General features: G+C 35.6%; 4 protein-coding genes and 3 non-coding genes across 7 annotated transcripts; 2 read left to right on the top strand and 5 right to left on the bottom strand.

Moving 5' to 3' along the window:
- The first annotated feature begins 8552 nt into the window (after window positions 1-8552).
- Window positions 8553-11629, top strand: LOC125192566 (probable LRR receptor-like serine/threonine-protein kinase At2g24230). Its single transcript, XM_048090180.1, has 2 exons — window positions 8553-8610; window positions 8739-11629. Exon 2 carries the CDS (start codon window positions 8850-8852, stop codon window positions 11430-11432), a length of 2583 nt encoding a protein of 860 aa, XP_047946137.1. The 5' UTR covers window positions 8553-8610; window positions 8739-8849; the 3' UTR covers window positions 11433-11629.
- Window positions 11630-13083: 1454 nt separating this feature from the next.
- On the bottom strand, window positions 13084-13169 carry LOC125197658. Its single transcript, XR_007172191.1, has one exon. It is a non-coding gene; the product is annotated as a small nucleolar RNA snoR27 (small nucleolar RNA).
- A 187-nt stretch (window positions 13170-13356) lies between these two features.
- Window positions 13357-13449, bottom strand: LOC125197656. The gene has a single exon (XR_007172189.1). It is a non-coding gene; the product is annotated as a small nucleolar RNA snoR26 (small nucleolar RNA).
- A 49-nt stretch (window positions 13450-13498) lies between these two features.
- Window positions 13499-13592, bottom strand: LOC125197657. Its single transcript, XR_007172190.1, has one exon. It is a non-coding gene; the product is annotated as a small nucleolar RNA snoR27 (small nucleolar RNA).
- A 1089-nt stretch (window positions 13593-14681) lies between these two features.
- LOC125194237 (leucine aminopeptidase 1-like) lies at window positions 14682-18023 on the bottom strand. The gene is made up of 10 exons (XM_048092353.1): window positions 17790-18023; window positions 17137-17548; window positions 16860-17054; window positions 16488-16713; window positions 16242-16368; window positions 16028-16123; window positions 15791-15868; window positions 15472-15532; window positions 15123-15310; window positions 14682-15001 (listed from the first exon to the last, which is right to left on the bottom strand). The coding sequence occupies exons 1-10, from the start codon at window positions 17997-17999 to the stop codon at window positions 14873-14875; spliced, it is 1722 nt and encodes a 573-aa protein (XP_047948310.1). The 5' UTR covers window positions 18000-18023; the 3' UTR covers window positions 14682-14872.
- Window positions 18024-18069: 46 nt separating this feature from the next.
- On the top strand, window positions 18070-20012 carry LOC125194238 (26S proteasome non-ATPase regulatory subunit 9). The gene is made up of 5 exons (XM_048092354.1): window positions 18070-18357; window positions 18451-18511; window positions 18648-18752; window positions 19001-19328; window positions 19788-20012. Exons 1-5 carry the CDS (start codon window positions 18217-18219, stop codon window positions 19807-19809), a joined length of 657 nt encoding a protein of 218 aa, XP_047948311.1. The 5' UTR covers window positions 18070-18216; the 3' UTR covers window positions 19810-20012.
- Window positions 20013-20575: 563 nt separating this feature from the next.
- Window positions 20576-21497, bottom strand: LOC125191909 (mavicyanin-like). The gene is made up of 2 exons (XM_048089342.1): window positions 21311-21497; window positions 20576-21009 (listed from the first exon to the last, which is right to left on the bottom strand). The coding sequence occupies exons 1-2, from the start codon at window positions 21483-21485 to the stop codon at window positions 20648-20650; spliced, it is 537 nt and encodes a 178-aa protein (XP_047945299.1). The 5' UTR covers window positions 21486-21497; the 3' UTR covers window positions 20576-20647.
- Between the last annotated feature and the right edge of the window lie 581 nt (window positions 21498-22078).

Raw genomic sequence — 22078 nt, 5'->3', positions numbered from 1 at the left:
GGGGGAGCAGAAGAAGAAGCCGCGCCGGCCGCAGCGACCTTGCCCTCATAGTAGCAGGGGCTCTAGCTAGGGGTATAGTACGTTACTGTCTTCCAGTAACGGTCTCTTGACATTGCATGATATGGGGATCGATCTCGGGGACGATGATACTCCCGTTCCAGCGACGGCGGCCGCGCCGAAGAAGAAGACGAGGGGGAAGGGGAAGGGCAAGGCGGTCGGCGAGTCATCCGCAGCCCGCGAGGTCCAGTCCTCCGCCCTCCCAGCCGCCCCACTTGAGTACACTCTCCATTCGCGTAACCAAACGCGGGCTCGAGATGTTACAGGTCTTCCGAGAGTGGAAGAACGCCACCTGACCCCACGGAGAAGAGGTTTCTTTACGAGATGCTCGAGAGCATGCGTGCTGATTTAGAGATCGCGAGGTCACGGCTGGGGGGTTTCGACGTGGGCTCAGATACCACGGGTGGCGGCAGCGGCGGCGGCGACGACGAGGACGACGGCGACGGCGATGAGGAGTAGAGAGTGGCGGGGCTCGTGTGTTGAAGCCCTTTTTTTAAAAAAAAACATGTAATTTTTTTTTTAAATCTTTGTACTTTTTTTTTAATGGAATGGATTATTTTTCCCGTATATGTGTCGTAAATTTAATTCCGTATATCGCAATTTAATTCCGTAAATGTAGTATATTTTGAATTATTTTTATTGCGGGCTGGCCTATGGCTGGCCTAAATCCGACGTGGCGGGTGGTTTTTTTAGTGTTGCGACGTGGCAGAGGAGAGAATGGCTGGCCTATGGCTGGCCTAAGCACCATTGCGGATTCTCTAATAAAAAAAATTAATATATTTGTTTCATAGTAATTGATGCGTTTCTTTTTGGCACATTATTTAAGAAAAATTGTGTTAAGTGGGTTAAATAAAGAAAAATAAAGTAAGAAATGAAAAAGGTAAAAAAATGAAGAAAAAATAATATAAGAAAAAGTAAAGTAAGAGAGAAAAAATGTATTGACTTTTATTAAAAAAATAATAATTTCACTATTATAGAACACCAAAATAGCCAAATGAGTTTAATACTGTGGAACAGAGGCAGTATATATCAACATTCGAAAAAGAAAAGCAATTTTTAAGAGTACACAAAATTTACCAACATTTATAGATGTTAGTATTATAATTTTTAAGAGTACACAAAATTTACCAACATTTATAGATGTTAGTTAATACTATATCTTTTAAAATTGGGAGATTAGAGCATCCCCATCCGTGCTCTTAGCTAAGAGCACGGAAGTGGGCCCGGACCCACTTTTACTCCTTATCCTTAGCTAAGAGCACAACACCCACATCCGTACTCTTAGCTAAGGACAAGCTCAAGGATCCCACCATTCTATTATTCAATTTAAATACTCCAATTATTAAAAATATTTCTATATTATAAAAATACATTAAAAATAAAAATTACATAATTAAAATCCTAAAAAATAAAAATTACATAATTAAAATACTAAAAAATAAAAATACATAATTAAAATCCTAGAAAATAAAAATATACATAATTAAAATCCTACAAATTAAAAATTACACACGTAAAATAGATGAGAATGTGATTTTTTATTGTTGAAGTGGGGGTATTTATAGATGAAAATGTGAATTTCGGGGGAAAAAATTTAAAAAATAAATTAAAAGTGGGGAGAAAACGGATATATTTTTTTGGGAAGTGGGAAAATATTTTTTTTTATTTAAAAACATTTTTTTAATTAATTTCGCATTTTTAAAAAAAATTAAATAAGCCAACGGCTATGCCGTTGGCGAATGAGGCGTCGCCACGTGGACGTGCTCTTAGCTAAGAGCACGTCCGTTCCAACGGCACGGACGGACGAGCATCATTGGTGGACGGACGGCACCGTGCGCGGCACGGACGGACGAGCACCGCAGCCTTCACCGCTGCGGATGCTCTTAGGGGTTCAAATTCGTAAACGTTTTCATATGTTCGAATTGGACCAACAATATTATCTCTATCACCACGTTTTTGCAGCAAAGAAAAATAAATGAATCACATGTGACAAGAAATACCTATACAAAATTCGTACTTGTCTCCTACTATTTTCTAGTAATACCAATATAATTATGTACGATGAAGCATTTGCTCAATATCTAAAACTACAATAAATGCGTAAAGCATAAATCAATAAGGCAACCTATTAAAGTATCCGTATTCAAATTGATTAATTCATATATTTAAATATTAATAATACAGGCCAATTTTATAATTTTACTTTAAAGTATAATTTATAGTATTAATTTACTCATAAAAGAATAAATTCAAATTACGTTACGATATGTGTAATGATATAATATGATTCCCAGCTGAAATCCAACCAACTGTTTTAGAAGTAAAATCAAGAATGGAAAAGTTAGAGAAGGTGGTAGCTGGGCAAAAATTTGTGGTTATGATTTACTTCTTGCTCTTGCCTTCATTTTTTTCGCAGCCATCAAGTTGGCTGAAATAGAGCCACAAAAATTTGACTGTAGAGAGCCCACTTAATCAATTACATTTTTGAAGCCCTATAAAACTAAAAATTGGACCACATATAAATGTAAATCACTTCCAACACCATGCCATGGACCCATTTGATATTGACTCATTGGTGATTGGTTTATTCATGATTTTTATTAGATAGTATATGGTTGGCAATTATTTATTATAACTAGTAAATAATTAATTGAACAATAAATCAAAAGTTAGAGTTTATTAAGAACACTAATTTATCTTTTTAAATACATCATATTCGCTTTAATAAACGTTATTATTCTCGGTGTGCCAACTAATTAAAGATATACAAATGGAAGTTTCTTAAAAATGTAAAACATTAAGAGACACTGTAGTTAACAAATATGTTTTCGATCGAAGGACGTTTTTGTTTGAGCACTAAATTTTTACTCTATTTTAAATATATTTTGACATATGTAATTACGTCCCCAATTTTGCTTATAAAATAAATATTAAAATATGACGTGTCCTCGCCTTAAAGACATTTTTCTTTGCGTACTAAATTTTAATTATTTTTAAAAAATTTCTAATGTCAGTAACTGCATCTCCAATTTGTCCCTCCTTGTAAGATGAGTTTGTTGTTGCAATAAACGCTTAATTTTTCTCCATAAATTGTAGTAGTGTGTATAAATTGACTTGACAGGTTTGAATTCAATTGAGATGGGGACCAAATTATGTTAGTGAACTCCTAGATAGTGAATCGTGAGCTTTTTTTATTACTTTATTATTTAGTAATAAAATAGGGAGTATTACATATACAAATTCCTACGAATATTCCTTTTACAATTGTAATGTTAGAATAACTCATAGCACGAATTAAAAGTTTGAATGAACTAGGCCATTCAACATTACCATTTCTTTCAACTTCTATAAGAAAAATGCTAAAATCCAACATTTGAAGAAACGACTTTTTAGTTATTTATAAAGTTGTGTTATATGGCATAGTTTAAGGATACTGAAGAAAAACTGAACAATGCTTTAGTTGGAAATTAATTGTGGCTATGTATATCGGGAACAAATTATATACTCGATCTTAAGGTCATGGGTTCAAATCCCACTATCTGTCGAGAGATTTTCAGTGTTAATCCGAAAACCAAGTCAAGTAGGATTAGTCGAATCCCGTCAAGATGGGATTCGGTAAACTTGTGGTCAAATAAAAAAAAATATTATATGCTAGCTATTTTTTTATGACCGATACTATTGTAGTAATCAAGTAAATCCTAATATATAATATCTTCCAACCAAATAGTCCAACAAAGCACATGAATTGCTTTATATCAGCCCAACATTCGCAATCCGAAATATTAATGGCCCACAACAGAAGCCCATCTTAATCTATCTTCATATATACTATACTACTCTAATTCATCCTTTGCATTTTTATCTCCGGCTCAAGGTGAGCATCGTTCAACAAAGCATCCCTCGGTCCCACTGTAAGCGAGACGCTTCATTTTTTAATTTGCTTTAGAAAAATAATAAAATATTTTCTCCGTCCGTATATAAGAGTCTAATTTTTTCATTTTGATGTGAGTCTCAGTTCATAGTTAGCATAAATAGTAAAGAGACCTCTATTCCACTAATTCATTCCACTCAAAACTAAGAGCATCTCCGAGGAGAGAATGAACATATAGAAAAAGTATATCATATATTTACCTTCTTAAAAAGTAAAATATACCCTTCTAAAAAGTAACGTATTCCAAAGGGAAAAGGTATATGGAAAGGTAAATTATTTTTAAAAAATAAAATAATAGTACAAAATGCATTAAAAAATAGTATAAAGTGTAATACCTTCTCAAATACCTTTTCCTAGAGAATGATTTTTCATATAAAAAAGGCAAATATGATATTTATAAGATTTTACCTCCCCATTGATATTGATGGGAAGGTAAAGATACCTCTTCAAAATGAGAAAATGTATAATACCTTCTCAAATACTTCTCCCTTGGAATGATTTTTTATGAAAAAAAAGGTAAATATGATGGTTATATTAGTTTGTCTCTCCATTTACCTCTGAAGGGGTTGGTAGCAGAAGCTTGCTTTACAAATAAATCAGATAATTAAGCGATCTATTTAGCATATTATTTAGACAAATTCTATTTATCACATGTATCATGCTCATAACTCAAATAAATAATGCTTTAAGTATAATTTAAACCTAAAACATGTTTTTCTATGGATTAGCTATTTTACCTTGATGATTCTCCAAAAAATCGAAGATAGCTAGCGTATTCTCCACGTGAAGATCTTCAGTACTAAACCACAGATCTTCTGATTGGTTCCCAGACTGTAAATTAATAACAGGGTGGGCTGATCTCACCATAATACTAGAACTTAAATAAAGAAAACAGAAATTGATCTCACAGAGGAAGATCTGAGAGGAAATTTTCATCCTCTTCTAATAAGGAGAGGGGGACCAAATTTTTGTAGAAAATTAAGTGTATTTTCTATCTCATTTATTCTCTTATTTATATTAAATCACATATTGTGCTCAGACAGAGATCTATGGAAGGTTTTGGATATGAGCTCCCCCAATTAGCTTTTACTAATTAAACTGAATTCCAAATTACTATAAGCTTTCATTTGGAATATTACGAGCAGTCACTACAGAAGTAAATATTGAACTCCCCATCCAAATCCAAAATTATAAGTAATCCGGGTTTCCATTGTTTGTCATTTATTTTCCGCGCTTAAGATATAAACATCTATTAATTAATTAATGTATGCTATAGACTTAATTTATTAACATCTAATTAATTTCAAGAGTGCTCAACAAGAAATGCTTATTTATTATTCATAGAGTAATCAAACTCCAACTAGCTAGGTTCCGAATAATAAAACCTTATTTTGAGCTTCTCTTGAGGATGTTATCAAACGAGACTCACCTCGCGCACGATTCAATATAATAGCAATCCTAGCACCGCTAAATATAAATCACCACTACCTAATATACCAGGTTTATTAGATTGCGAAAAACTCGCACCATTTGGTAAGTCAATGTAGTGCATAATCAATACTGTATGCTTAATGCTAACGTACATTGATTAAGCAACAATAATTATCAAGACCTCATCTTTCAGTAGATAGCATAAAGACTGGTCTCGTTGTTAGATCCAATTCAGTGCTATACCACACCAATGTCATCTTATTTCAGTAAGGCTTAGAAATATGTGGACTGACATTGCAACCTTTCATGATAGGTAGTCTAAGCCTATCTAGGTTGTGAAATTCTTATTTTTCTTTGTTCATAGCAGACAGTGTTACCTTAAAGTGGACGACGCCCACAACCGGTCTACTAAAACAAAGACTTAGACTTTGTTAAGTTACTTATACATTCAAACATGCAATAAACATCCATTAACTGTAAAACATAACAACATTATGACAAAAATAATCGGTTTTATTCATTGGAAAATAAAATGAGAGTGTTTACAGTATTCAATGACTCGAAAGATGATTTCTAGTATACACTCTAACAACCTCTTCCCTTGGAGATGCTCTAATATATATAAGTGAGACCTCTATTCCACTAAGTTTCTTCCACCCACTTTTCTTAACATTTCTTAAAATTCGTGCTGAAAAAAAAATAGACTCCTATTCGCGGACGGAGGGAGTAGTTAGGAATAATGTACAATAAGAGAGAGAATATTGTGAAGAAATGAAGCGCCTCACTTATGGTGGGACGAGCACCTCGCTTATATTTTCTCTCTTACTTTACATTATCATTATATCCATTTTAACTATTTTATACTCCCTCGGTCCCAAGATAAGCGACTCACATTCCTTTTTGGGACGTCCCAAGATAAGTGAGCAATTTCTTTTTTTGGTATTCTCTCTCTTACTTTTTATCTCTACTTTATTAACTTTCTTACTTTATTCACTTTTCATTTTATTAAGAGCATCTCCACTAGCAATAGTCCAGTCATAAGCTAGCAATAGCCTAGGAAAAAACTCCTCATGTCTCATCATCTAGGACTAGAAACCCCTCCTACAACATCATCAGAACAAGAAACTGGACTAGCTATAGCCTAGCCACAATAAACAATATTATAAAAAACAAATAAATTACAATCACACAAAATACGGAATTAAATTTATGAAACAAATACGGGAAAATGCAATAATTTTATTTAAATTAAAAAAAAAGAACATCCTAAAAAAAGTACATAATTACAAAAAATACATAAAAAAATCCTCCTACTTCCACACACTCGGACCCAGTCACCGCACGCCATTCACGTATGAGTTTCGGAAATTTAAAAAAAAAAAAAGAAAAAAAAAATTCTAGCCGGTTGGCTAGCCGATTTCAAGCCTGCAATGGCGGCTAGCGCATCGGCCAGCGGATCGGCTAGCGCCCGCGAATCGGCTAGAGCTCGCCGACCGCGGATAGGCTAGCCGATATGCCTATCCGCTAGCCTCCATTGGAGATGCTCAAACAAAACTCATTTTCTTAAATTTCGTACCGAAAAGTTTGTGCTCACTTATTTTAGAACGGATGGAATATTATTTTTCCAAAACAAGTATAATAATAAAACGTCTCGCTTAGGATGGAAGTGAGGAAATATATATTTACTTCTCTATAAGTTTGTTTTTCAAGATGAGCACAAAAGAAGTTTTCGTACTCACTTTGAAAATAAAAGCATAATAACACTTTGTAGCACTATTCCACCTTATTCCATTCACTATTCACTATGCACTTTTATCCCAAGGTAAAAGAGTATTTACCGACTAATCTCTTACTCCATCCGTCTCCAAGGAATATAGTATATTTTAGGTTTAACGTGAGTTTTAAAATAAAATTGATAAAGTAAAAGAGATGTAGAGAAAATAAATAATTAAAATATTGTTAGTAAAGAATGAATCACACTCATTAAAGATAAAAGAGTTTATAAAATTAGAAAATGCATATTTTTATGGAACGTGCTAAAAAAGAAAAAATGCATATTTTTAAGGGACCGTATTTTGCAGGAGCGTAACTAGAAATGGAGCACTGGTTGCTTGAAAACGCCATATTTCTCCTCTTTGTATATCATCGATTTAAATACACCAAATGCATTTCTCAACTGTAACCGAATATTTTTATTAATTATAAGTGGACACTTAATATTTATTTAGACTATATTTATATTTGAAATATTACTTTCTCACATTCGGCATCAGGTTGCTAAAATAAATCCGAAAAGAATTAAAACAAGAAAATATAGTAAGTTCAAACCACTAATCGCTTTTTAAAAAAATGCCAAAAGATTAGAGTATTGATGAAAATAATAGTGGGATGTCACATTAATCCATAATTCAAATCAGTAATTTTGTTTCCTCTTATAAATCTACCCAAAGTTCCTAATAAATTAGTCATAATTATATATTACTAAAAATAAATCGAAATTAAAGCGTCTTGTCTTGTATGTATAATTCATTCAATAAATTTGTTTTTTCATTTTAAATATACCATCATATAAATCACAAATCTCGAAAGTAGTTATTATTGTCAAATACTTCTACTATATTAAGCATACTTCTTATTTTCTTTGGTTCTATTGTAATATTCATATTCTTTCGTATTTTAGGCAAAAATATCTCAAAAAGTCTTGATATCGATTTGCCAAATGATTATAAAATATTTTCACAACATAAAACCAGGACTGATATGATATCTACTTCCCAAATTACATGATTCCCAATCATGGTAGACCATTAATTACACAAACATTTTTTCATATTATTAATTACATAACCACAGAATCACAAGAGTCGAAAAAACATAGTAGTAGTATCTTTGATTTTCCACCTAAAATCTCATTAATTATTTGATTGCCAATCCAGAAAATGATGTGTTTCCTTCCTTTGATATTTAAGGCATTTATGAACCCCAACTAACGACTCCAAACGCGGTAAATTTATTTCCAAAAAAATACAATTGTGTAAAGTTTAATACATCAATCAAACCCAACTCACACTGTAACCCATTATTTTCATTGCATTAAAAAAATGACTATTTCAGAGGAGGTTTGATGTTTCTTTGTCATAAAAAATTTCAGTCAGTTAGAGCTGTTGGCTTCTTGCAAGAAAACCAAGCAGGTATGCTATGCTCCAAATAATAATCTATTGTTGGTTGAACTTTAATGACACTGTGAATAAAACTCTTTAACTTCACTATTTTATCTGTTTTCTGGCGGTGGAGGTGGACTTATTGTTGTTTTTTTCAGGCTGCAGAAAAACTGCTACATAGCCATAAATGGGGCAAGATTCTTGGTCTTGATATTTTGAAGATTTCAAGATTTGATTTTTTTTGTGTGCTTGGAGCCATTTCTCACAAAATGGGTGTTGGGATATTCTGTTACTACTCCTTTTTAGTGGTGACTCTACTAACTAGGCCTTTGGTTTGCCAACAACCCAACACAGATGAGTCATTTCTCCTTGAATTCTTTGAAAAAATGGGCTTAAACCCACCCCACAAGTATGGCTATTCTGGCTCTTTGTGTTCATGGAGAGGTGTGGTTTGTGATGATGGGGGAGAAAATGTTCTGAAGCTAGAAGCTTCTGGAGTGGGTTTATCTGGTGTGATTCCTGAGACAACTATTGGGAAATTGAAAAAGCTTGAATCTTTGGATCTTAGCAGTAACAAGATTGCCACCTTGCCTTCTGATTTTTGGAGTTTGGGTTCTCTCATAAATCTTAATCTTTCACACAACCAAATTTCTGGGAGTCTTTCAAGTAACATTGGAAATTTTGGGAACCTTCAAAGTTTGGACCTTTCATTCAACATATTTAAAGGGAGCATCCCAGAAACGTTCAGTTCTTTGTCAAAGTTGGAGTCTTTGAATCTCAGTGACAATGGGTTTGAATCCAGTGTCCCATCAGGAATCTTGCAGTGTTTGAATTTGGTTTCTGTTGATCTGTCTGAAAACAATCTCAATGGCTCTCTTCCTAGTGGCTTTGCTGCTGCATTGCCACAGCTCAAGTTCTTGAACTTGGCTGAAAATGAGGTTGTTGGTCGGGATTCGGACTTTAATGGGATGAAATCGGTGAGCTATCTGAATATCTCTGGGAACTTGTTCAAGGGTTCTGTTTTAGGTGTGTTTGAAGGGGCATTGGAGGTGGTGGATTTGAGCAGGAATCAGTTTCAAGGCCACATTCCACCTCAGGTAAACCCCACCTCCACTTTCAATTGGTCGAATTTGCTGTATTTGGATATGTCGGAGAATGAGTTGAGTGGTGAGCTTTTATTCACTGGATTGCATCACTCTATTAAGCTTAGACACCTTAACCTTGCACACAACAGATTCACCAAACAGGACTTGTTTATCAATGCTGATGTGCTCACACATTTAGACTATCTCAATTTGTCTTCAACCAGTTTGGTTGGTGAGATTCCTAGCAACATCTCAAGCCTAACTAGTTTAGCAACCCTTGATCTCTCTGATAACCATCTCAGCAGCCACATTCCGCCTCTCGTGTCGAAGAGCCTCAAATATCTCAACCTTTCACGCAACAATCTAACAGGAGATATCCCATTGGTGGTGATGGATGAACTCCATCGTATGGATAGTTTCAATTTCTCTTACAACAACCTTAGCTTTTGTGGGTCCCGGTTCCCCCCGGAAACTATTCAAGCTTCTTTCATAGGATCGACTAATAGCTGCCCCATTGCTGCCAACCCGGACTTCTTCAAGAAAAAAGCTCCAATGCATAGAGGGCTAAAGATTGCTCTGGCTCTGACCATCTCCATGGTGTTTTTGCTCGTGGGGTTGCTTGTGCTAGCATTTAGGTGTCGTAGAAAAACAAGAACATGGGCGGTGAAGCAGGATTCTTACAAGGAGGAGCAGACCGTTGTCTCGGGGCCCTTCTCGTTCCAGACAGATTCAACCACTTGGGTGGCTGACGTTAAGCAGGCTACATCAGTGCCCGTAGTCATCTTTGAGAAGCCCTTGCTGAATTTCACATTCGCGGACTTGTTGTCTGCAACCTCTCATTTTGATAGGGCCACGTTGCTGGCAGAAGGGAGATTCGGGCCTGTCTATGGTGGATTGATGCCCGGGGGGTTGCACGTTGCTGTTAAGGTTTTGGTTCATGGTTCCACGATGACAGACCACGAAGCTGCAAAGGAGCTTGAGTATCTTGGTCGAATCAAGCACCCTAATCTCGTCCCATTAACGGGATATTGCTTGGCTGGGGAGCAGAGGATTGCTATCTACGATTACATGGAGAACGGGAACTTGCAGAACTTGCTACACGATCTGCCACTCGGGATTCAAAGGACGGAAGATTGGAGCACAGACACATGGGAAGATGAGAACAACGGGATACAAAACGTTGGCCCTGAAGGGTCACTAATAACATGGAGATTCAGGCACAAGGTCGCACTTGGCACTGCTCGTGCACTCGCGTTCCTCCATCACGGCTGCATCCCTCCCATCATCCACAGAGACGTCAAAGCAAGCAGCGTCTATCTGGACTCAAACTTAGAGCCAAGGCTGTCAGATTTTGGTATTTCAAAGATTTTTGGGAATGGAAGCGAAGATGGGATTGCTCGTGCATCCCCGGGGTATCTGCCACCAGAGTTTCTCGAGCAAGAAGGCAGCTCCTCGCCGATGGCACCAACGCCCATGTCAGACATATATGGATTCGGAGTAATCTTATTCGAGCTCATCACCGGGAAGAAGCCGGTTGAGGATGGTTATCAAGAAGCAAACTTAACTAGTTGGGTGAGGGGACTAGTGAGGAGGGACGAGGCATCACGAGCTATCGACCCCAAGATCCGTGGGACTGCACCGGACGCACAGATCATCGAGGCTTTGAAAATCGGGTACCTTTGCACGGCCGAAATCCCTTCCAAGAGGCCAAGCATGCAACAGGTAGTTGGCCTGCTCAAGGATCTTGAACAAATTACACCACAGTAAACACATTTTGAACAAAATCATGCTCTAATTTCTTTTGATCAATTCCTTGTCTAGTTTATTTTTAGTATCACGAGCTATATGGCGTCATGATTAGATGATTGTATATCATTTTGAGTTTTGCTTTCTTGACATTCTATCTGTGCTCACCACTCTTTCATTGTACAAACTCTTGAATCTTACCAAAGTTGAGCTGCTCGTATCTCACTTACAATATTTTAATAAAATTGAATAACTATAAAATATAAATACATTTTGTTCATGTGGGAATTAGGTATCATGCCTTAATAACTGCTGAAAATTAAATAATTATAACAATTGCTAGAGCACGAGTTTTATTGCAAATAGGACACTGATTCAAGTGATGATACATAAGATACAAAATTAGAAATTTAAAAGTGACTATTACATAAACAATCTCTGAATTTCTTTTTCACTATAGAACCTATTCTGTAATTCTTTTTTATTATAAACAGCAGTATTCACTTTTTCCTCTCATAATTAGAAGCGTTCAGACCATTTCGAACCGGCAATCGGAACCGTCAATTCTAACCCAGAATTGGAATCGGATAACAGTTCATAAATTATAACCGTGATCCTATTTTGTCGTGGCCGGTTACGGTTCCAGCCTTGTGCAATCCAGAACTGGTGAATATGCCTAGAAAAAGTTGCATTTTTGGTCAGTCTTCAACACAAAACCAGTTGAAAATTGACTTTTTATTTTTCAAATTTTAAAATTATCTCATTTATATCCATAAACATTTTCATTCATCATCATTTCTACTTTGAGAAGGTAACTTTACGTTTTTTAATAGATTTTATACTATTATTTTATTTGTAAAAAATAATTTACCTTTATATATACCTTTTACCTTTAGAATTCGTTTTATTTTGAAATGATATTTTTCATTTTTTGACAAGGTAAATATATAATGTACCTTTTTTATTTACCTTTTCATGTTTGAGATGCTCATAGTAGAATATGTGATCCATATTTAATAAAGTAAGAGAGTAGTGGAATGTACATGAAGTCAATATTATTAGTAAGAGAGGGAAAAAAATAAAAACCCTAAACCTTAAACCCTAAATCACATTTCTTTTAATTTGTACCCCACATTTCTTTTTAATTTGACTCGTTACTAAAAATAAAAACTCATTTTTATCTACTTTATCCCGATCACTTAATACACAAAATAAAGTTGCATAATTTCGGAGTCATCTTCCTTCTTCCTTGGGACGGAGAAAAATTGTTGAAAACTTTTTTTTTTAAATGTACTCTATTTTTCTTGGACGAAAAGAATACTAATTTTGGCTATTGGTAATCATAAGGATGACCACTAATAAATTTGAATACTTGATATTCAAATGTTCCCAACAAATGATACATACAATCATATTGCATTTCATTAATTTACGATTTTATGGTAAGATCAATGGCAAAAAAATGTGACAAAAAATACAGGGAATATGATTAACTAAAACAATACTACTACTATTGTTTCATTTCTATTGTTACTTCCAATATGTTGACAATGTTAACATATGCTATATTAAAGATAAAATGACCTCAATCTGAATAAAATTATGTACAGAGGAAAAATAAAAATGTGTACAAAACAATGTGAAACCAAATAATCCTAAAATAATTGTAGATATTGGATCCCAGGATAACAAGTTATCTTCAAAAAAGAATTCATTACAGACAGATAACGCAGTAATATATAACATCACTGATCCAAAAATAAGGCATCAATCAAATTCAGGATGAATTTCTGAAGATCAATAAAAAACTAGAAAATCAAAGAGAAAAGCAATGGATTTTGTAAAAACGATAATACAAATAATTAATAATTGGAAATAAAGTATTGATTTTATATTAACAAGACGAAAAGCATAAAAAGTATGGAATGAAGGAATGAAAAGTTATAAGCATCTCAGAGTATCATTTCCCCATTGATTTTCTTCATTTCTGAATCAAAGTGCAAGGATGACATTAATGTTTTCTCATCTCGGATGCTTATCTTCAACAATGAACAAATTCGAAAATATGAAGAATAAAATAGAAAAAGAAAGGATCTCAGGAGCTAGAAAAGTATCTTCAATTCCGAATTGGAAATATCAGATAGATAACGCAGTTTTAAACTAATGCATCATCGATCCTTCTTAAAAATTGTAAATTAGTTATGAAAATGGAGAAATAAAACGATTATAGGAAAGGAATCGCGAACCTATATTGAAATGCGATGACGATGAACTTGTGTATCTCAGAGAGGTGTGATTTAGGGATTATAAGGGGCGTGAATGCGATGAGGAAACCCTAGAAAGGCTTTAAACGACAACGTAGGGAAAGAAAGAGCAGAGAGAGGGCGGGAGAAAGAGGCGTAAACTTCATTCCTTTTCTTTTCTTAATATTGTCAATATATTAGGGTTTCTTTGATTCTAATTTTTGGGCCAATTATTTTTTGTGGAATAGTCTCTTACTTGTTCTGTATGGGCCGAAAATTTAGAGGAAATGAGAAATTTGGGCTTTGGATTTATCTCTTAATTATTGGGTTTGATATTACTTCACTTGTTGGAAGTTTTTAAATAATTAATTATTTTTCCTTTCTTCTTTTAGTTGAACCTCTAGATTAATTAATATATTTATCTCTCCTTAATTAATTTCTTAAGGATTGGAATGTATGAGCTCAATGAACTCTTCTCTGTTTCTTTCTACACTTAAGTTGCTTAAGTTTATGCAACGCATTCTGAATTATTTAAAATAAAATGAATTTGGAATTCCATTGTATACCGATGGATTAACCTATGCTACCGTCCTAATAATATATTTTTTTTAATATGGTCTGTCCCAAACTAGAAATATAGAGAAACCACTTTCGTATTCTTTCTCCTGACCCCGCTACGAAATGAATTTCTAGACTCGTAGATTTATCGACATCAGGTTCGTAAAAAGAACAAAATTTTTATTGTCAATTTTTGCATGATAAAAAAAATATAATCTCTCAATACATTGCATCTTATAAGTTCTAAAACATCTTATAAGCTCCCTGCAAAAGCTTATACTAAGTTTTTTAAAATAAATTTAACCAAACAACCACTTAATTCAAATTCCACACTAGCCCGGTAGCGCCCAGGCTTGCATATATGTAGGTTTACACGCAACAAAATATTAAAAGAAAAAATAGACACAATTCAAGTATGATAGCTTGTGAGCTTCTTCCATATCATCTCCTTAATCAGATGCCAAAAACATTGGTGGAAATTCAAAATTGTATACTCAATTAATTTAACCTAACTAAAATATAGCTGCTACAAGTTCAACTCTACAAACTGGGATAATAGCTCAACAAAAAATTACTGTAGTATCCAAAAAGGATAGTAGTATATATATATTAAATAAAAGGGGACTACTTCATATAGTTCCAACATAATCATTTTCCAAATTAGGAAGAGTTCTTAACTACCCATTCGACCAGTGTTGAAACCCCGAATCCAGTTGCACTCTTCTTCTTGTCATTCCAAACAGGGCCAGCCATGTCGATGTGCATCCATTGCACCTTCTCATCAACAAACTATCCCACAAAACATGTCATATTTCAGTATTCATGTTTGTCGACTATATATAACACAGTCTATCTTTGATACAATGTGTTTAGCAAGCTTGGCATTCAAAGCTGATAAAGAAAACATTACCTGTTTCAAGAAAAGAGCTGCGGTGATGGAACCACCTTGACGACCACCAGTATTTACCATATCAGCCACTCCGGACTTCATGGACTCCCAGTAAGTTTCCTCCAACGGCAGCCTCCATAGCTTTTCCCCACTATTCTCTGAAGCTCTTGACATCTCTTCTGCTAGATCATCGCTTGGCGTGAAAACACCTGTTTATTTATTAATGAAATGAGCAGTGTATTTTGGTCTGAAAGAATGACTACAACATATCGATTTCAAAAGGTGGTGTAGCTATTTTCATGTAAATTACTAGAATAGAATCTATACGCTCCAGATTACAAGAAAAGAAATCTTTATAGACCTAATATACCTGCAATTGAGGGTCCGAGAGCCACTATACAAGCTCCCGTGAGTGTAGCCAAATCCACTATCTGCACATTAAAATGCTTGCTACTCAACCACAAAATACAACATAAGTAAAAATGCATGGTGATTCTCTGTGCGTAGGAAATAAAAGCATCGAGCAAGCAATAAGCATTTCTTCAAGAAATATCATAATGTTTGAACCAGAAAAAAGTTTGCTGGATTGCAAAATAAGCCAAGGACAGTAGGATAATCATGTCTTATGTTGCCTGTGTCTGTGAGAAGATGTCACTGAAAGCATGATGAACAAAACCACCGTATTATACCTTCTCTGCACCTTGATTACAGGCATATACCAAAGCATCAGCAAGTGTAAGTCTTCCTTCAGCATCGGTATTGTTTACCTACAATGTTGGGTTAAGGGTGAAAACCATCAGTGAAGAAACCTTATTGAATGCTAACATAAACATGCTTCCTTCCCTGGTCAAATAGATCTAACCTATACGAAGATGAGCTGGATGGACGAGAACAATAATTTGCAACCTATGGCAAGGAGAAATTACCTCAATTGTCTTCCCATTTGAAGCAGTAAGGATGTCCCCAGGACGCATACCTGTTCCACTTATCATATTCTCGCAAGCGGCAACAATGAAGTGAACCTGAATATACAGTCAATTGTCAAATTTATTTCTAATCTATGATAACAATAACAGGCAAAGTAGTAACTCAATCAAATCAAATCAATCAATCAAGTAAAGTCAGGAAGAGCAAATGCACCTCTACCCCATCAGGCTTGATTTTTCCTAGAGATTTTGCAGCACCCAATACTGCTGCTGAGCCTCCCATGTCAAATTTCATGAGTTCAATCATACTACCTGGTCCTGTCTTGATATTGTAGCCACCACTGTATTGTAAGGAAAACATCAAGACAAGAGCATCTGATGAGCATTATAAATATGGCTGTTCTTGTTCAAATTTTGAAATCAAAAGATAAAGATCTCTTTCTTAGGGTATAAAAGTTACCAATCAAAAGTCAAGCCTTTTCCCACCAGGGCCAGCTTGGTTCTAACTGTTCCACCTGGAGGCTTGTAACATAAATGGATGAAATGCGGAGGATTGCACGATGCTGCGCCGACAGCTAAAAAGGATCCCATTTTCAATTCCTTGCACTGTTCTTCATCCAATATTTTAACCGTAAACACATCACTGTGGTCAGATGCAATTCTTGTGGCTTCTTCAGCTAATACTCCTGAATAAGAGTAACATTCAAAAAACAAGTGAGATATGGAGAACTACAGATCATAAAAGTCTAGCAATATGAATGCCATGAGAATAGGGGTAATATAAAAAAAAAAAAAACAAATGTTATTGAGGAAAACAAATAATATGACAAACCAGGTGTGAGTACATTCGCAGGAGCATTCACTAGCTCTTTTCCTAAAATGATCCCTGAACAAACATCTTCGGCATATTTGAGTTTTTTCTCAATCTCAGGTCCAATACCAAGACCAAGGATGTCAATTGATTGTAGAGCAGGTTTCTTCGATTCTGATTTGAATCTGTTATCATCAAATGTCCCCAATATAGCTCCTGTTTAAAGTTCAAGGAGCAGCCACATTAACTACAAACAAAGATGGGCATTTCTACTCATGCAATCTTGAAAAGTACATACCAGTAGCTATAGCTGAAGCAGTGCTTGGCTTCAGTTCTGCAGCAATTCCTTCGGATGAAGCAAGTGTGATGGCAACATTACTAGCCCGGGAAGACTTTGCTGCAGCAGCAACAGACTCACCGAGACTGCGGTAAGCTGTTCTTGCCGATGCTGCTCCAAGCCCAATCAAACCAACCCTTTTAGACCCAACACCAGGAAGCCTGAGCACTGTTGATTGTCCAGCCTTCCCAGTGAAATCTTCCTCGGACGAGGCTTCAGATAACAAACCCCCCAAATGCAAATCCAGCTTTTGCAGTATTACATTCTTAAAAGCCGAATTTTCATCCCTCTCCATGTCCTTTTCCGTGACGCCCACAGCAAGTATGTCTCCTTTCCATTCTACCAAGTCTATCTCTTTTGCCGAAAATGCGATCTTACCTCATCCCAGCAACACACCAAATTAGTTAAGCCGATAACTAATATCCCCATAAAATTAACATGCCAGGTTACATATATGAGTCATATTTCATCCAAATCAGTTGAAAATTAAAGTGAAATACTATCACAATCAAATGGAATTAACATGAAACCAACATTATCCCAATGCATCATTATTCACAGCTCCAAATAAATGAGAGAATTGATAATCAGTAAATACAAAGCAAAATGAATACCTTTGGCGGATCGATCTGTTTGGGTTCGGTGAGACCAAGAGCTGCTCGAGTAATGGAATGCGCCATTCGCTTTCCTCTCCAAGATAGTCCGAATTCGAACTTAGTGAAAACAGAGGTGGAGAAATTAGAGTAAGAAGACGAGAAGGAAGATGAAGGCGACGCCGAGGCACGAATAGTAAAGGAGCTAGAAGCTACTCTAATGGCGGCCATGCTTTGGAGAAACAAATGGATGCTGTTAAATTTATCTCCATTATCTATTTGGGGAGGCAAATGAGATAGTTTGAAATTCAGGGGTAGAAACGTAAAAACGGTGAACTCTTCACCAAGCTTTCTCTCTACTCTATCCCCCTTTCATCGGAGAATCAATTAAACCCTAGCTAGTACAAAAAATTTTACTCAGTAATCAATCAATTGAGAACAAGTGAAGATGGTGGCGACGAATCTGAAAGCGGAGACGATGAAATTGATGGAGAAGCGGAGTGGAATAGAGGAGGAGATGAATGTCATCATCGAACGCCTCTGCCAGCCCGGCGGCCCTGGCCTCTCCGGCAACCTTGTCGATTCCGAGGTATATTTCGTTCCATTTGCCTTCTTCGTCTACACCTGTGGATTGAATATGAAGATTTTGTGGCGGATGGTTCTGAAAATTGAGGTTTTGCAGGGGTTTCCGAGGACAGATATTGACATTCCGACTGTCAGAGCTGACAGGCATAGACTTGCTGGTAATGGCAATCTCTCTGTTTTGGATTGAAAACTACAGAATGTGAATTGGCTTTAATTTTTGCTACCTGTTAACAAATTTAAGTTAGGTGGTTGGAGAAGCTCTCCCTTTTACTCACTTTGTTTTTGCTGGTGCAGAGTTGCGTAATGATCACAAGGATATAACGGAGAAGATGAGCCAAAATATTGAGCTTCTTCATTCTGCAAAACATACTACAGCCACTTCATCTGTTAAAGATTCTGGTTAGCTACTAATTGATTCATAATTGTATGTTGTTTATTGGAGTTTTTGATATGTGATAGATGAGTTATTCACACGACACTTACGAGCCTAATTAAGCGATGGGCATGAGCTGAAAGTTAATTGATACTTTAACAAAACACACACTGCAATTCACTCAATTGCTAATGTCGAAAGGTTCATATATGATTATATTCAGTGTGTTAGTTAAGTGGCATAAAATTAACTGTGTTCGCATTTGATGCCTCAGGCCCAAGTGCTGGCATGTCTGTGTCCCTTGACAAATCTGTAGCCATAGATGCTTCTAGTGCCATGGATGCGGATTTTGACATCGGCAGACCCTTTGCAATTGTCGATGAAATTACTGAGTTGTCTCCAGCTGCAGAAGATGGTTTACAACTGGGCGATCAGATTTTGAAATTTGGGAATGTGGAGGGAGGTGAGAGCTTGCTGCCCCGGCTTGCTGCTGAAGCTCAACAAAAGCAAGGTGAAGCTGTCCCCTTGGTTGTGTTGAGGCAGGGTTCTCTGATTAATCTGACTGTAACTCCTAGAACATGGTCAGGTCGAGGTTTACTGGGGTACGTCCTGCTTTACTTTTCTTCTTAACATCGTCAAATTTTCTCTTTTTACCTTTCATTGCTGCAAGTGTGGCATGTGCCCTCAACAAATCTTCGAAAAACTCTTAGTGCAGTATATCTAGTCAATATAGTAAAACATCAAAGAACAAATTATCTATATGAACCTGATGATTCGCCAGAAATGATGCTGGTTTAACAAAGCACGAATTCAAGCTTTTATAAGGAATATTTCTCTACTCAGTTACTAGTAACATACTATTTCCATTCCAGCGTACTTGATCAATTATGCATCATTTTAATTGTTTTCTTGATGTGCTGGTAGTTTTGTTTGTATTCATCATCCTCGGTCCTTTGCTGCACACACGAGTTTCACATTCAAGTTTGCATGAATGTGCTACTATTTAAAACTATATGTTCACGTACGCTCGAGCTAGAGTTCTAATTTGTGTATTTCCGCAGGTGCCATTTCCGGATCTTATGATGATGGATTCATGCACATAACTCCTTAATAGTTGGGAGCAAACTGCCTGGAGGGAAAAGAATACTAGTAGTAGGTTTTTATGTGCATTCGAAATAACTCTCTTACTTGTACTTACTCTGACGATGACCCACACCCTGCTCTTCGAGTATGTTTCTTGTATTCGACCTTCAATCTTTTAATCTATTCCCAATCTTTCATATTGATTTTTTTTTCATTTTGTCGATTTAGTATTGGGTATAACACCTTAAAATTGATTATTGGCGTAATTAATTTTACAAATAACATAAAAAATCAAAATTAGATTTATTCTTTTCTTCATGTTTTTGAGATTGTAAAGAAAATGGACAAACCAATTTTGATTTTTATAACAATTACAAAATTAATGACATAATGCATTCAAATCAAACCAAAAGGATACAACGCTGAAATTAAAATTTACTACTATGTTTATAACAAATAAAATTAAAAAAATAAAATAGTCAAAAAATAATAATTAGACAGAACGAGACACAGATTTGTGAGATGACTGATTAAACATTTTAATTATAGCAAAATCACCGTGATAGCGATTATAATAATTAAATCTGGAACATATCAAACTAATTACGATTATGACTTTGAGAAACTGTTTATTTGAAATTCGAATTTCAAATTACAATTGGATTTTCACATCTAATTAAGGAAAACAATAATAACGTGTATAGTTGATATTTTGTGTTAAAAAAATCAAAATCAGTAAAACTTAACGCAAATAATTAGATACATATTGAAAAAGTACGGAACATACCATTCATGAAACAAACAACCAAACTTTTACTAACAAATCCATTCCAAAACCCTAAACAAGAGCAAACATTATTGCCATCGCAGCGCCAACGAAAACACCGGCTCGAAGCATCTCACTGCCACTGTGATGCGCGGGAGCAGGGGCGGGGGCATGGTGGTGGCTGCCATTTCGAACAGATGGAGAGGGAGCCGCAGCAGGGTGGTGGTTGGCGGAGAGAACTCTCATCTCCACCTTCTGCCCCTTCTCGCAGTGGCCGTCGGCGCCGCTGATCAAGAAAACGGGGCCGGACTTGTCGAGGGTAATTTTGGTATTTCCATCGTTATAGGATTTGATGGGGTGTGATCTGCTGCATGTTTTGTAGTCTGCTCCGCTCACTTCCACCACCGAATCTAACTTTTTGTCGTACTTGAAAACTATAACAAACAATACCACAAAATAATAATAAGCGGTAAAGTAGTGTTGCTACCGTCATCTGTTGAGATTTTTAAACTTAAAGCATGAAATTAATAATAATAAAAAAAGATAGATTTTTAAACTTAAAGCATGAAATTAATAATAATAAAAAAAGATTTTATAAAAAAAGATTATATATGAAAATGAGACTGTAGTGAGTAAACAAATGGTCTTGCTGCCATGATATGCTGAGATTTTTAATTTGAAAGAAATTAATATGAAATGATTATACATAAAAAAAAATGAGACGTTGGTGAGTACCGATGGAATCGCCGATTAGAAAGCGGTTTTTTTCGGCCCATTTTTCGTAGGTGTCGGGAGAGGAGGGAATCTGCCATGAAGCCTTGTTGTCGACGACATGGAATTCTCGGGCTTCGGAAAAGCTCGTGAAATGAACCAGAGCCAGGCTAAGAAGGATGAATTTGCACAAATCCATATCTAAAGATAAAGAGAGAGGGAGAGAGTTTTGTTGCACAATATCATGGTGTGTATCTGCCCTATTTATAACAATCTAACATGGTTTTGGACTTTTGGTTTGTAAATGTTAGTATTTGAAATTAGCGAAAATCAATGAGCCGTTTCGAGTCATCATTAGTCTTATTCAAATTTTAAGGTTGTTAATTGCTTTTAATGTAGAAACATAAACATATCTGACTGAATTTGACTTGAAAATGTTGGGAATAAATGATAAAGGTTTGTGAATGATAATTGTTATTTTGTATATAAAGTTTTGCAGCTATATTACAATTGACATATTTTAGTTATGAGGTCATAATAAAATAATTATTATAAATTACTTAAAACTTTTATAAACCAATCCAATTTGTACAAATAATTTTATTAATCAATTCAATTTGTAAATCTAGGGGTGTCAAAATCATGTTGGGTCAATCTGACTCATATCAATAAAGCCTAATTTGAACTCGACATGTTAAGAAAAATCTCAATCCGATTACAAACTCGATCTGCTACCTTCAAATGTGAACAGACTCACACGCAACACGAATTTGTTAACGACACAATATCATA

The sequence above is a fragment of the Salvia hispanica genome, chromosome 6 (assembly GCF_023119035.1).
Source record: "Salvia hispanica cultivar TCC Black 2014 chromosome 6, UniMelb_Shisp_WGS_1.0, whole genome shotgun sequence".
In the NCBI taxonomy this organism is placed as follows: domain Eukaryota; kingdom Viridiplantae; phylum Streptophyta; class Magnoliopsida; order Lamiales; family Lamiaceae; genus Salvia; species Salvia hispanica.
This window is presented reverse-complemented; position numbering and strand designations above follow the sequence as displayed.